This window comes from Eurosta solidaginis, chromosome 2 (assembly GCF_040869045.1).
Source record: "Eurosta solidaginis isolate ZX-2024a chromosome 2, ASM4086904v1, whole genome shotgun sequence".
NCBI lineage: Eukaryota > Metazoa > Arthropoda > Insecta > Diptera > Tephritidae > Eurosta > Eurosta solidaginis.
In genome coordinates this window covers 11,231,533-11,247,727 of record NC_090320.1, presented here as the reverse complement: position 1 = coordinate 11,247,727, position 16,195 = coordinate 11,231,533, and the positions used below count along the sequence as shown (strand labels likewise).

Here is a 16,195-nt window from a genome sequence, read left to right as displayed (position 1 = left end):
AGTCATCTCCGTAAGCATTTTGAGGAAATATGGCACTTGAGAACCCAGCCGTATGAAGCAAAAAAACAAAAGCAGGTCCTTGGTGAACTCCACAAACAGGCGTCGGACCTTTATGTCAGGAATTTCCCGGTGAATCCAGTACTCAAAGAAAAGTACCCAAAACTTGTGGAAAAGGAACGCATACTCCCCAGAGAAACGCGTGTCACTCTTGTTCAACTTCGTTCTGGATACTGTAACAGGTTAAACTCTTACCTATCCAGAATCAACCCCGACATACAAAATGTATGCCCCGCTTGCAATGTGTCCCCACATGACACCAACCATCTCTTTAATTGCAATGTGGAACCAACGCCTCTAACACCCCTTTCATTATGGTCCACCCCTGTTGAAACAGCAAGTTTCCTTGGGCTCCCGTTAGAGGATATTGATGACAATTTGTGAACGGTCGCGGCTGTTAGGTGGGGCGAAGTACTACCACAACAACAACAACAAAAACAACAACAACAAAACAACAATAACATTGGACATGGCAGATTGGTTTAGAATGAATGTTGTTGTATTAACGATAAAGACACTCCCCGTTTATTAATGAAACAGTATTCGCCGCGGGTAGGTGAGGTTGACGATTGTGTTGGAAGTTATATATTGCGCTGGCAACCCCTTGAGAGGGTTGCGCTACACAACCCTTTGAGTCCTGTTTTATCTACAGGTACTACGATTAGGTCTCTCAAAATATGATAAAACCATTTGAAAAACGTTTGCAAGGTACGCCTGGAGTAAGTGGTAATCAGTCACCAACTACAACAACAACAACAACAACAACAACCACAAACTAAGAACACACACAGTCTGCAGGACTAGTTACTATGGACAGTTACCCAGCAAAATTTTCAGCAACCACTTCTCCTAGTATAGATTACGTAACGGGTTCCAACGTAATGAAGATATAGTTTCCGATGACCGTTTACATTACCAGCTATAACTGCCGCATTGCATTACAGAGGCGCTTCTGAGTAAAGCACAAATGAAGCGTACAAACTAAAAAAAATTTCATATGCCTTTTTTTATTTAAAAAAAACTGTTATTTTTCTTTACATTCCGATTACCTTATAAATTACTAGTAAGAATTGCTGTATTGCAATACAGAAATGCTTCCAAATAATGCGGAAAAGATGTGAACAAGCAAAAAATATTCTCATTTGCTTCCTTTCAAAAATTACAATTATTTTTCTTTTCTGGCTTCATCATTTTCAACATTTTTTGTATAAATAATTCTAATAAAGTTTGCGGTCGTAACTCACGCGTTTGACAATTTTATGAATTTAATTTAATTTAAGGTGATTTTTAAAGAAAATGTACAGTAAAAGATACATAAAACGCGTTGTGAAGAAAGAGAAATATATTTTATACGAAAAACTTGAAGCTAAAAGTGCTACATTTTCCGAAAGTGATTTTTCTATTGTGGATGATGCAAGGCATAATTCGCATCATGGTCAAAAAAACAGTTTAACGTGTAAACTTAGGCAGTGGTTTTTTGAGTGCAGTCCATCTGTCGAAACATGCACTCAGTTGTTAAAAATTTTAATATCTGAAAATATCGAAGTACCAATAAGTGTTCCAGGATTGGTGGGATCAACAATGCTTGCTACGAAACGTACCGTTGCTCCAGGAGAATATGTGCATATCGGCCTTCAAAAATTTAGTGCTGCTATTGAGAACGTGAACATCAATGAGATTTACTTTGATATTGGCGTGGACGGATTGCCTCTGTATAAGAGTTCAGCAATGGGATTATGGCCAATTTCGGGTCACATTACCAATATTCCCCACTGTGAACCTTTCCTTATTGGATTATACGTAGGAAAAGCAAAGCCGATCAATGTCATTAGTCACCTTAATGACCTTGTGGTAGAAGTTAAATCTCTTGTAGGTCAGGGTATAATGCTAGGAAATAATTCGTGCAATAATTTGTGATGCTCCAGCTCGGTCATTTCTTTGCGGTGTTCGAGGACATACCGCATTATATGGTTGCACTAAATGTATGCAAACAGCTCATAGTGTTAATGGCGTAACTACATTCGAAGCTCTGATTTGTGGTTTACGTACGGACTCTGATTTTTTCAACAGGAAAGACAAATCTTTCCATAACCCCTTGTACGCTAATTGCAAAATCAGTTTAGAAGAAATAGGTATTGGTATGATCAGCCAGTTTCCTTTAGATGTTATGCACTTGGTGGACCTTGGTGTCACAAAGAAAATTATTTCATATCTTCTTACATCTAAAACAAATCAGAAGATAAGCCCGAAAGAAAAAAAAAACAAATGTCTTCCTTACTGACCTCATTCATACCTTATATATGTCGGGAGTTCGCAAGGACGAAGTTTAAAAGATGGAAAGCAGTAAAATTCCGCGACTTCCTGTTGTACACAGGTCCATTATCAATTAAGAATTTCGTATCATATCGTATGCTAATGTGTAAAAAAACATTTTTCATCGAACTTACCTACCATACAAGAAATGCTTTCCGCCGTTGTAGTAAACTTTCCAAAATTTTATGGGCATACGAGTATCACGTATAATGTTCACAACCTGCTACATCTTACGGACTGTGTAAAGAATCACGGATTCCTAGGAGATCTCACAGCATACAAGTGCGAAAACTTTGTGAAAATTTTGAAAAAAGCAGTCAAGAAAACTCAATCCATCTCTCAGCAATTGTATAACAAAGTTTACCTCTGCGATATATCAATTAAAAAACACAAAACTGGGTTGCAACTCAACGCAAAAGGGGAAGTTATTGCGTACGCAATGGATGATCTTTATATATCTGCAAAATTTCTTGATAACTTTTGTGCAGTACCTTTGCTCCGTATACATATATATTACCAAAATCAATTCGAATGGAACATTTGAGGGGAAACCATATCCTAATCCATAGAATTTGTATTCGGAACCCGTCCCATCGCTGGATCTAGGAATATGTGTTGTTCATCCTTCTCAATTTGATAGTATACAAATTTTTCAACTAGAAGACATTTATACAAAACATGGTTTTGCCATATGAAGAAAATTTAGTTTTGCTGTCTATACTTCATCACTGCTCTTAAAAATACAACAAATAAACATATAAAACAAACTTCTGTAAAATGGATGCACAACTTGGTGGAATGGTAGATGTTATGTCTCAAAAAGGAAATTTCGATTTTATTTGTAAGTATCTGAAAAAATTATATTTCTTTTACGAAATGCTAATTTGCATTTTTTTCTCTTTTAAGGTAAAGTAAAATCGCAAAATGATACTATAACACAATTAGCAGCGGAGGTCGCTATGTTAAAATCTGTTCTTCTGAAAACTGCAGCAGATTAACCAACATATTCTCAAAGGTTTCCTTTAAAGTCCGAGGAGGAACTCATCCAGTTTGAGAAGGACATAACAGAAGACAACAAAGCTTCAATGGGAAGAGTTTTAATTTCACACTTTAAAAACAGTTTCTTTGTGTTTCTTTCATATAACTGTCAGTTTGAAAAAACTGATTATACCTGGAGGGTGGAGTAAAAATGTGGAGAGAATACTTGCGACCGAGGTTATTCTACAATATAATGTGGATGGAAAGAACTCCAAGAAAAGGCTGCGCAATTTCCCGAAACTGCTCGAAATACTTTTTGGTAATATTGACTATTATACGGCACAAAACTAAACAAAGTATTTATTTTTACTTAACTTTCTTATCACTTTAGATGCGACAATTGTGGATGGAAAATATTTACAGATTTCTTGAAGGACCTACGACATGGACTGCGGTGTGCCAAAAATAAACACTTCAAAAAAATATGTTTAGAAAATAAGGCAAATTAAAACAAGTAAGGAAGGCCAAGTTCGGGTTTAACCGAACATTACATACTCAGTTGAGAGCTGTGGAGACAAAGTAAGGGAAAATCACCATGTTGTAAAAAGAACCTAGGGTAACCCTGGAATGTGTTTGTATGACATGTGTATCAAATGGAAGGTATTAAAGAGTATTTTTAGAGGGAGTACGCCATAGTTCTATGGCTGGACGCCATTTAGGGATATCGCCATAAAGGTAGACCAGGGCTGACTCTAGAATTTGTTTGTATGATATGAGTATCAAATGAAGGGTGTTGATGAGTATTTTAAAAGGGTGTGGGCCTTTGTTCTATAGGTGGATGCCTTTTCGAGATATCGCCATAAAGGTGGACCAGGGGTGACTCTAGAATTTGTTTGTACGATATGGGTATCAAATGAAAAGTGTTAATGAGTATTTTAAAAGGTGGACGCCTTTTCGAGATATCGCCATAAAGGTGGACCAGGGACGACTCTAGAATTTGTTTGCACGATATGGGTATCAAATGAAAGGTGTTAATGAGTATTTTAAAAGGGAGTGAGCCTTAGTTCTATAGGTGGACGCCTTTTCGAGATATCGCCATAAAGGTGGACCAGTGGTGACTCTAGAATTTGTTTGTACGATATGGGTATCAAATGAAAGGTGTTAATGAGGGTTTTAAAGGGGAGTGGTGGTAGTTGTATATGTGAAGGCGTTTTCGAGATATTGACCAAAATGTGGACCAGGGTGACCCAGAACATCATCTGTCGGGTACCACTAAATTTATATATGTAATACCACGAACAGTATTCCTGCCAAGATTCCAATGGCTTTTGATTTCGCCCGGCAGAACTTTTTCATTTTCCTCTACTTAATATGGTAGGTGTCACACCCATTTTGCAAATTTTTTTTCTAAAGTTATATTTTGCGTCAATAAAGCAATCCAATTACCATGTTTCATCCCTTTTTTCGTATTTGGTATAGAATTATGGCATTTTTTTTCATATTTCGTAACTTTCGATATCGAAAAAGTGCTCGTGGTGATAGTCGGATTTCGGCCATTTTTTACACCAATAAAAACTGAGTTCAGATAAGTACGTGAACTGAGTTTAGTAACGACATATAAGCATCTTCAACGACTACCAAAATACAGCTTGCAAATCTTTTAAATTACCTTTTTTTTAAGTGGGCGGTGCCACGCCCATTGTCCAAAATTTTACTAATTTTCTATTCTGCGTCATAAGTTCAACTCATCTACCAAGTCTCATCGCTTTATTCGTCTTTGGTAATGAATTATCGCACTTTTTCAGGTTTTCGAAATTTTCGATATCGAAAAAGTGGGCGTGGTTATAGTCCGATATCGTTCATTTTAAATAGCGATCTGAGATGGGTGCCCAGGAACATACATACCAAATTTCATCAAGATACCTAAAAATTTACTCAAGTTATCGTGTTAACGGACAGACGGACGGACGGACGGACATGGCTCAATCAAATTTGTTTTCGATACTGATGATTTTGATAAATCGAAGTCTATATCTATCTCGATTCCTTTATACCTGTACAACCAACCGTTATCCAATCAACGTTAATATACTCTGTGAGCTCTGCTCAACTGAGTATAAAAATGGGTTACGTAATGTTAATCAACAACGCATTAAAACCCCGCTTTCAAGTAATGCATTTAATCAGCGTTTTTAAATTTTAATTTGGAATACGTTAAGGGGACGCTTTTTGATACAAAAAAGGAATGGGTTGCGTGGGGGGGTGGTCTGTCGACGCTTTAAAGTAATGCATTTAATCAGCGCTTTTAAATCTTCATTTGGAATACGTTCAGGAAGCGCTTTTAGCTACAAAGTAGGAAGGCGTTATAACATAGGCTCTAATCACGCATTACAAAAAGCCTTCTTAGTAATGTAAAAGCAAGCGCTTTCGCCTAATGACATGCCTGTGTTAATATAATCGGTAGTTTCATGAGGTTGGTAATGCGTTCCACAACATTCATTGGATTACAAATCCGATTCTAGGTAAGCAAAAATTTTGCTGGGTGGGAGAAAGACACTGATTAACTGCACGTTTTTGTTGTGTTAACCTTGGGACTGGGATTGAGACTCGGGATGGGACTGGAACAAAATACATACCACCCTCTGGGACTGGCAATAAGATATGAAGAAGAATGAAAACAAATTGAGAGAAGAGAAAAGAGAGAAGGAGACTGAGAAAGAGATAGAAGAGACGAAGGCGGAAATAGATGAAGCAAAAAATACGGAGAGAGGAATACAAAGATTAGGAAAAAGTGTAGAGCGGCGAGGGCAGAGTTAAGCTGGAGACATTGGTGCTTTATCGGTAACCGTATCGGTAACCTTATAACAGCTGATTCGAGCAAACTTATGAGAATCAATGCAATCGATTATTGGTGCCGCTAAAGTCGTAACCGTATCGTAGCCAACCAATGGGGTTTTGGTCTACCGTCGTAACGATAAACAGCTGATTACGTTAGGGATACGGATACAGCGATACGACATACGGCACCAATGACTCCGGCTTTAGACGGAAAAAGCTTATTAAAATGTATGCAGATAGACCAAATTCAGGGCAGAACAACGTCTGCCGGGTCTGCTAGTATGTATATAAAACTAATTGATCAGAAAAAGCTCAAATATTCCATTTCATTTTATTTTACAATAAAGTTTTATTTAATTTATGTATACTAGATAGTTCTTAATTATATTCATTAATTTGGTAAAGTTATAAAATTAAGTACGAGTTACAAGACCTATGTTATCTTAGGACCACGTTCGCCCACTTTAATGCGCAGTTGCTCGCGCACTTCCAACGCATCTGGTACATATTTTTCCTCTGCTAACCTATCCAGCACATCACGCAGTTCTTCTTTCACTACATCGATACGTTTAACACTTCGTGCAGAAATTGGTATAATACGCTCAAAGTTAATAAGCTTCGTTGGTCTTATTTCTTCTGGGCATTTTTCTAAGCCACATTCTAAATTTTTAATTGTCGGCTTTATTGTTTTTAATATGTCGCGTGCACCTTGCACATCCATTTTATTCAACAGCAGCACACATGGCTTATCCAATAAAGTTTCATCGTACAACTCTAATTCTTTATTGAGTGCATAAATATTCTCCAAGCAATTACGTTTTGTATGTTCCACACTTAAACGAAAACCAAATATATCAACAATAAGTAGTAGCAAACGTGTACGTTCCACATGCTTGAGGAACTTATGACCCATGCCAATATTAGCATGTGCACCCTCTATCAAACCAGGCAAATCAGCAATTGTTATTTGGCGTAAATCAGGATATTGTACTGAACCGATTTGTGGGCGTATGGTTGTGACTAAAACGGAATACCAAATTTTTTTAAGATATTTGTACATTTAATAAAACATTAATCAACATATCCTTACTTACACGGATAAGCGGCGATTTTGGGTTTGGCATTAGAAATTGATTTTAAAAATGTGCTTTTGCCTGCATTTGGGAAGCCCACCAAGCCTACATCGGCAATTAATTTTAAATCCAAGTTAATATTACGTTGATCACCGGGTTGACCTAAAAAATTGTTGCCCGAACAGCCGCCAGCTCCACCGCCCGCAGCTATACATGTACTTTCATGTTCATTTAAATCGCCGAGTAGCTTTCCACCATCAGCTATTACTTGTACACCTACAGGCACTTCAATACGTTCATCTACACCACGACGCCCAAGTATACGTACTTTACTGCTATCCTCCCCACTTGATGCCGCTATGCGTTTTGTTTTATATTTTTGGTTAACATTTCGTAAACTTACACCTTCTTTGGCTACAAAATATACACAGCCGCCTTGTCCCCCAACACCGCCATATTTTGGTACTCCATTACCGCCATGACCACCGCGTACCGTCAAACGTAAGCTATCAATGAAAGCGCTTCGAAGGTGTGATCGTATTGGCTAATTGAAATTTTTTGAATGAGTGCGATGTTGAAATTGGTAAATATATGTTTGCTCACCTTCTTTTCAGCTTTAAGCAAACATTTAAATAATTGCACCATAACTTTTGTGATTTATTACTAAAATAATCTACCGCTTACAAAAAATTTGCTATGCATGCAGCTGGAAGTCGCAGAGCAAAACAAAAGTCAGCTGACAACATATTCATAAAGGTACATACACATTTAATATCACGACAACGTTTAACAATAGCCGTGTTTTTTAACACGCGCGTATACGTTTCGTTTGCGCGTGTTAAAAAACGCCTATCTTCGCTTAGATAATGCTTAGGAGACCCATCTAGCGGCTGTGGTAAAACAACTAGCTACAGCAACAGGATGTACCGAAAAGCGGAGACGCAACGCTCTGATGGCCATAGGGTATAACATATAGCTGAATCAGTTGCGATGAATTGTGGACACACATATAATACATAGAATTAGTGTACAGGGTGAAACAAAGACACATATTTCAGTTACATCTGAGTATAATGCGTATTGAAATTTAGTAGGACAAAATTTATGCGCAGCAATTTCAGAGGTGTATTTATAGTTTGTCTCTTAGCAGTCAATATAAAGTTTAAGCGTAAACGGATATACGCGTGTTAAAAAACACGGCTAATATACCAAAGCCCCGTCACATAAGCAATCTTTCATATAAATGTACTTACAGGCCGAAACACAATGAAAGTTTTCATATAAATGCACTTAAAGGCCGAGGTACAATGAAATTTTTCATATAAATGCGTTTAACACATGCTTATGCATAACAGTAACATCGCCGCAATCAACCAAGATGTTGCGCATTATTGTAAATTTTACCAAGTAGCGCAACTAACAGCTAATCGGTGAAAATTCGCACATTCACACGCACAGTTCTCAACTCTGTTTCAAAAAAAAACTTTAGATTATTTAATTCAAATTTTAAAGTGAGATAATCCTTATAAATTTATGTATACAGAATATATATGGCGTTTTTGTTGTTATTAAAACAATAGTTTTATTTATATTAAAGGTTTTATCATTTTTTTTTTTAACTTTGAAAAAACTCCGAACACCATTCCTTCATTATATGACATCCGAATGCCTAGTCCACTGCCTTCCACTATATTCGTAACATACCCTCTATTTAAGCTGCCAAACTATATAGTAAACAATGCGCAACATTGGTGTTCGGAGTTTTTTCAAAGTTAAAAAAAAAAAAATGATAAAAGCTTTAATATAAATAAAACTATTGTTTTAATAACAACAAAAACGCCTTATATATTGTATATACATAAATTCGTAATTATTATCTCACTTTAAATTTGAGTTAAATAACCCGTGGTGTGATGGTAGCGTGCTCCGCCTATCACACCGTATGCCCTGGGTTCAACTCCCGGACAAAGCAACATCAAAATTTTAGAAATAAGATTTTTCAATTAGAAGAAAATTTTTCTAAGCGGGGTCGCCCCTCGGCAGTGTCTGGCAAGCGCTCCGATTGTATTTCTGCCATGAAAAGCTCTCAGTGAAAACTCATCTGCCTTGCAGATGCCGTTCGGAGTCGGCATAAAACATGTAGGTCCCGTCCGGCCAATTTGTAGGGAAAAATCAAGAGGAGCACGACGCAAATTGGAAGAGAAGCTCGGCCTTAGATCTCTTCGGAGGTTATCGCGCCTTACATTTATTTTATTTTTTAATCTAAAATTTTTTTTTGAAACTAAGTCGAGAACTGTGCGTGTGAATGTGCGAATTTTCACCGATCAGCTGTTAGTTGCGCTACTTGGTAAAATTTACAATGATGTTGCGTTTATAAATATGAAGGAACTTCAGGATTGGCAATTGAAGTTTATTTCGGCTTGTCCAGTCACATACAAAATTTGGCGAAGCACTGTTATAACCCTTCAAAAAACGCGAGTACTCCATAAATAATGTAAGGAATACTCCTTTGGGAGTATAGGAGTGTTCCAAAACTAATCTGTATTCATACAAAAAATGTTCTCCAATTAACATTGCGATGTCCTAGGAGAGGAGTAGGTGATCCCACTCTCGCTTTGTTTGTGAGTATCCATAGAGTACGTACGTACGAGTACATTCCAAAGTACTTTCACTGTAGTACTCCATGGAGCACCCACAGTGGATCATATGCCAAAGTACTAAAGAGGAATTGTGTCGGAAAGAATTATCGGAGTGAATTTAATTTAATATGAAAGTAAATGAAGAGGGGCAATATAACTTTTATATTTTTTACTACGAATATTCTTATGTTATTTAGCATTTGCGCGAATAAAGAAACTAATATTTCTCTATACTATGGTATGTATACATAAAACCAGTGCGCGGTTACATTTTATCAGAGTTGCCATAGTAAAATTTTATTATCAGTTATTTGTATGCAATATTTTACTTTTGGCAACTCTGTTCGATCGTCATCGTGTCGTGATCACGGTTGTCGGCTGATGGTGTTCCGTAAACGCATTGCAAAGGAGTATTGTTAGAGTACTCCAACTTGAAGAAAATGGAACACGTAATCCAAGAATTTTTGCAGGGAAACATTCTCCTCATTAGTGATGGACGATACAGCGATATATTTGTATAGCTAGTAGCGATGAACGATCGCTCTCGGCCGCTATCACTATTAGTTTTAAGGCGGTGCCACAATAACATTTTTCATATAGATGCGTTTAACACAAGCTTATGCATTCCAATAACATCGCCACAATCAACCAAGATGTTGCGTTTTTAAATATGAAGGAACTTCAGACGTGCCAATTGAAGTTTATTACGCCTTGCCCATTCACATACAAAATTTCGTGAAGCACTGGTATAAACATTATCCCCTTACAACAAAAATACTTGCTAACATATTTTGTGTCGTATTCATTTGTTATATTACAGTTTTTACCTGCGAAAAATGTTAGAAAATTTACCAAACAGTGGGAAAAATAATTTCACTTGCAAAGTGTGTCAACACCCTTAACTAAAACAAATGTCACATTCTTCTTCTTATGCTTTGCTTGTAACAAAATTTGGGAGATGGCTACTTTTCAATATCAGATGGCGCCAATGTCGCTCATTCTACCGTTCTCCATAAAAATGCGTGCAATCTACTCATAATGCATAAGCTTGTGTTAAACTCATATATATGAAAAAGTGCTTATGTGTCGGGGCTTATAGAATTTCATGATACTGATATATTTGGATAGCAATAGCTATCGCTATTAGCGATTTTTCATTTACGGCGATGCAATCACCGATAGCGAAATATCACTACTCCTATACAACAAAAAATACTTGCTAGCATATTTCGTGCCGTACTCATTTGTTATATTATAGTTACTAATTTTTAAAAATGTTAGAAAAGTTACCAACGAGTGGGAAAAATAATGGTAATAATCTAGTTGAGGGGTCGACTGCTAATACGCTACCAAAAATATCGAGTGAGGTGTCAAAAGACGCGTATTAATCTCGAGAATAATCCGAAGGCGGAAAAGAAAAATTTTATCTCTGTCGGGAGATATTTGCAGTTGAAGTTGGCGATTTCCATGTGGTTGTTGTTGTGTTTGTACCCACCAAAAAAATTGTGTATCACCGTGGCGGTAGCCACGGTTTTACCACACACCCGGACTTGGCATGGCGTAGCCCAGGGTTATTTTTTATAAGCGCGGCCGAAGGCCGCCAACGCAGAAATGTGTTCTGCGCAAAAATACTATGGATCCGACCCCCGGTTCCGGAGGTACCCGCGGGTCTTTTTTCGGTTTTTCGTTAATATCTTTTGAACGCGTTAAAATTTTCATTTTCCGCCTTTGGATTATTAATACTGATGTCAAGACGCGTCGTTTGACACCTCTCCCGATATTTTTGGTAGCGTATTAGCAGTCAACCCCTCAACTAGACTATTACCAAAATAATTTTACTTGCAAAATGTGCCAGCATCCTTAGCCAAAGCAAATGACAAATTCTTCCTTCTTCCGGGTACCCCAATGCTTGCCCAAGGACGCCCAGTCCCAGGGCCACAACAGCAATTGCGTCCTGGCCTTCCACAACCCAGGCGTAGTCACCCGTCACTTACCCCCAGAGTGGCGGCGTCTCCCCTTATGCACTTCAGAATTCTGCAGTTAAACTGTAATGGACTAACTGGGAAGATTACGGAAATAGTCGATTTCATGAAGCGGCACATCCGCATTGCTGCGATTCAAGAGACTAAACTCACAGCAAGATCTGCATTGCAGACCTGCTCTGGGTATAATGTCCGCAGGAAAGACCGCGAGAGCGGAAATGGAGGCGGCCTCGCGTTTATCATACACCACTCTGTGCAATATTATATATTTGATCCCGGCATCGACCGCAGGGACAATGTCTTAGAACGTCAAGGCCTATCTGTCCGGTCAGGCGATGCAAACCTAGAAATCATCAACATCTACATACCTCCTGCCACTTGTTGCCCCAGTGGATACCGCCCTAATATCAGGGCCTTACTCACTGGCAACAATCGCATTATCTTAGGCGATTTCAATGGCCATCATGATCTATGGCATTCAAACTTGCGGGCGGACAGTAGGGGTGAGATGTTGGCGGATCAAATAGAAGAAACGACGTTCTGCACAATAAACGGAGACGCCCCCACACGTATGGTAGGAAGCTGTCACAGCTCGCCAGATATCTCAATCGTGAGCGCAGAACTCGTAAACTACGTCAACTGGCAGCCGATGGTAACATTGGCATCAGACCACCTGCCCATACTTATTTCGCTCGAGCGTACCGCCGACTTCATCGTCACCGAAAAACGCACTTTCATAAACTTCAAAAAAGGAAAGTGGGAAGAATATAAATCTTTTACAGACAACCGCTTTGCTGCCCTCCCTATCCCGACTGATGCCCGCCAAGGGGAGCGTGCCTTCCGTAAAGTCATTGAATCCGCCTCGGCACGTTTCATTCCCGCCGGGAGAATTCCCGAAATCCGGCCCCACTTCCAGGCGGATGCTGCAAACTTAGCGAGAGAACGTGACCTTATAAGACAGCTTGATCCAGGCGACCCCCAAATAAGGGATATAAACCAACGCATCAGATTGCTTGTGGACGAACACAAGCGGGCGAAATGGGAGGAACACCTAAGAGGTTGTAACCTCTCTACCGGTGTGGGTAAACTTTGGTCCACCGTAAAGTCCCTATCGAATCCGCCTAAGCACAAAGACAAAGTTTCCATCGCCTTTGGCGACAAAGTGCCGTCGGACGCGAAAAAATGCGCGAGCGCTTTCTGCCGACAATATATAATGCATCCTACGGTCGACAAAGATAAACGGAGAGCCAATAGACACGCACATAAACACAAATTCAGCGCGTCACCAATCACCATCACCGCTAAACAAGTTGAGGACGGCATTGGTCGTGCTAAACCATCCAAAGCAGTGGGCCCAGACGGCATAGCCATGCCGATGGTTAAAAGCCTAGGGAAAGAGGGTTTCAAATATTTAGCGCATGTCTTCAACCTGTCTCTTTCCACCTTTGTCATACCTGAGAAATGGAAAATGGCCAAGGTGGTCCCGCTACTAAAACCTGGGAAACCAGCTAACATAGGTGAGTCGTATCGTCCGACATCTCTGCTATCGCCAGTGGCAAAGACGCTGGAAGCCATTTTGCTCCCTTATTTCCAAGCAAATTTGCAGCTAGCTCCTCATCAGCATGGCTTCAGAAAACTCCATAGCACTACCACCGCGCTAAATGCCATTAGCACCCAGATAAATTGCGGTTTAAATCAATACCCCCACCATAGAACAGTACTCGTAGCGCTAGATCTATCAAAAGCTTTTGATACGGTCAACCATGGCTCGTTACTGCAAGACCTGGAAGGGTCTACCCTTCCCCCATGTCTTAAAAGGTGGACCGCAAATTATCTGGGTGGTCGGCAGGCATCGGTGCAATTTAGAAACGAAACATCAAAACCAAGGAGAATTAAACAAGGGGTGCCACAGGGTGGTGTCCTATCCCCACTTTTGTTTAATTTCTACATATCTAAGCTACCTTCACCACCGGAAGGAGTCACAATCGTTTCCTACGCCGATGACTGCACAATAATGGCCACAGGCCCAGGCCCAAAGATCGATGCGCTATGCAATAAAATAAACGGCTACCTCCCTGATCTCTCCAGTTTTTTCGCCTCGCGAAACCTAGCATTATCACCGAATAAATCTTCCGCGACCTTATTTACAACATGGACGTCCCAAATGTCGACCATTTTGAACATCCACGTCGATGGCACTACGCTACCGACTATCCTACCCCCCAAAATCTTGGGTGTGACGTTTGATCAGGATCTACATTTTGATGAGCACGGAGCCGCAATTGTTCCGAGAATTCAGAGCCATAGCATATCCCCCGCTGGCAGTACTTGAGGAAAAGATAAAGATACGCTCATGACTACATACAAATCAATTAACCAGCCGATTACGTGCTACGCGTCACCCATATGGTCGCCAAGCCTAAAAATTACCCACTGGAAGAAACTACAGGCCTGCCAAAATACTTCTCTCAGAATCGCCACGGGCTGTCTTCTTATGTCCCCAGAACACCATCTGCATAATGAGGCGAGAATACTCCCCATCAGGGAGAGAAATGAGATGCTGACCAAACAGTTCCTGTTGAATACCCAGAAACCTGGGCATCCCAGCAGACATCTGATTGATGAACCAGCACCGCCTAGGGGCTTAAGGAGTCATATCCGTAAGCATTTTGAGGAAATACGGCACCTGAGAACCCAGCCGTATGAAGCGAAAAAACACAAGCAGGTCCTTGGTGAACTCCATAAACAGGCGTCGGACCGTTATACCGGGAATTGCCCGGTGAATCCAGTACTTAAAGAAAAGTATCCAAAACTCGCGGAAGAGGAACGCATACTCCCCAGGGAAACGCGTGTCACTCTTGCTCAACTTCGTTCTGGATACTGTAACAGGTTAAACTCTTACCTATCCAGAATCAACCCCGACATACAAAATGTATTCCCCGCTTGCAATATGTCCCCACATGACACCAACCATCTCTTTAATTGTAATGTGGAACCAACGCCTCGAACACCCCTTTCCTTATGGTCCACCCCTGTTGAAACGGCAAGTTTCCTTGGACTCCCGTTAGAGGACATTGATGACAATTTGTGATCGGTCGCGGCTATTAGGTGGGGCGAGCATTGCTACAACAACAACAACAACGACAACAGTGGGAACACAAATTCATATAATTATATGGGCACACTTTCACACTTGCCGACACGACAGCTTTATGCCGTTGTCGGCGGGAAGCAAGTATTCCACTCGTGTCGTCGTCGACAAGCTGTTATTTGTTACATTGTCATATTTCTTCGTGCGACAATCAACCATTGCCTGTCGGTATCGTGTCGTTTATAATGTGTAATGCGCCAAATACACGACACGAACATTTCCGCGAACATTCCGCCATCTTGTTCGCAGCTTTGGCCATACACCATACGAACTTTTGGCCGAACATTAGTTCTCTTTAGTGATGGACGATATGGCGATTTTGAGCTATCAGTGAAAATAGATATGGCTATTTTTGAATATCGGCTATTTTTTATAGCTATAGCGATCGCTTTATTTCAACAAGCGATTCCATACAGAAGAGCGATTTTGAGCTATCAGTGAATATAGGTATGGCTATTTTTTACAGCTATGGCGATCGCTTTAATTTATCTTTAATAAGCGAATCTGCAATTATTTGTATACTTGTATATAAGAAATGAATGTTTAAGTCTTTTTACCAGAGTAGATTGAATGTTATACATTAATTTATACTAAATTAAATTTTATTAGAATATATGAACCAAAATTGGAATAAAAAGAAAAAAGTATGTACCTTTAATTGTAAACTAATGTAATGTGAAATTCTAATTTTCTGAGATGTTAAGATATATTATTAACTGGCTGACGACAATATGTTCAGACTCGTATTACACTCAATGAGATGAAACTAGCTGAAATAAATGTATATGCATCTTTGTTTTATAAATTTTGTTAATTGAAAATGCTTTGATTTTTAAATGTAAGATGAATCAACCCGAAATAAATCTGTATATATAACACCATAAAAACATGATTTATTTACTATATTATACTACACCGATGTATTTAGAAATACTCCGTATGAATTTATTCTGAAAGTTGTATTTGGCTGCATAAATTTGTACAGTAAAGTGAATCAATTTTTAATGAAAAATACAGAGGAAAAATATAGCAAATTCTTCAAACTATTACAAAAATATTCTTTAGCAGAAAATTAGCCACCCACTGCAGTGCCCTAGAAATTAGCCGGAGAATTCAACCATATATAAACCATATGACAAATCTTGAATTGCATTCTCCCAAAAA

General features: G+C 39.2%; 1 protein-coding gene across 1 annotated transcript; it reads right to left on the bottom strand.

Moving 5' to 3' along the window:
* Window positions 1-6,510: 6,510 nt before the first annotated feature.
* LOC137241976 (GTP-binding protein 10 homolog) lies at window positions 6,511-8,009 on the bottom strand. The gene is made up of 3 exons (XM_067769350.1): window positions 7,863-8,009; window positions 7,281-7,803; window positions 6,511-7,206 (listed from the first exon to the last, which is right to left on the bottom strand). Exons 1-3 carry the CDS (start codon window positions 7,902-7,904, stop codon window positions 6,620-6,622), a joined length of 1,152 nt encoding a protein of 383 aa, XP_067625451.1. The 5' UTR covers window positions 7,905-8,009; the 3' UTR covers window positions 6,511-6,619.
* Between the last annotated feature and the right edge of the window lie 8,186 nt (window positions 8,010-16,195).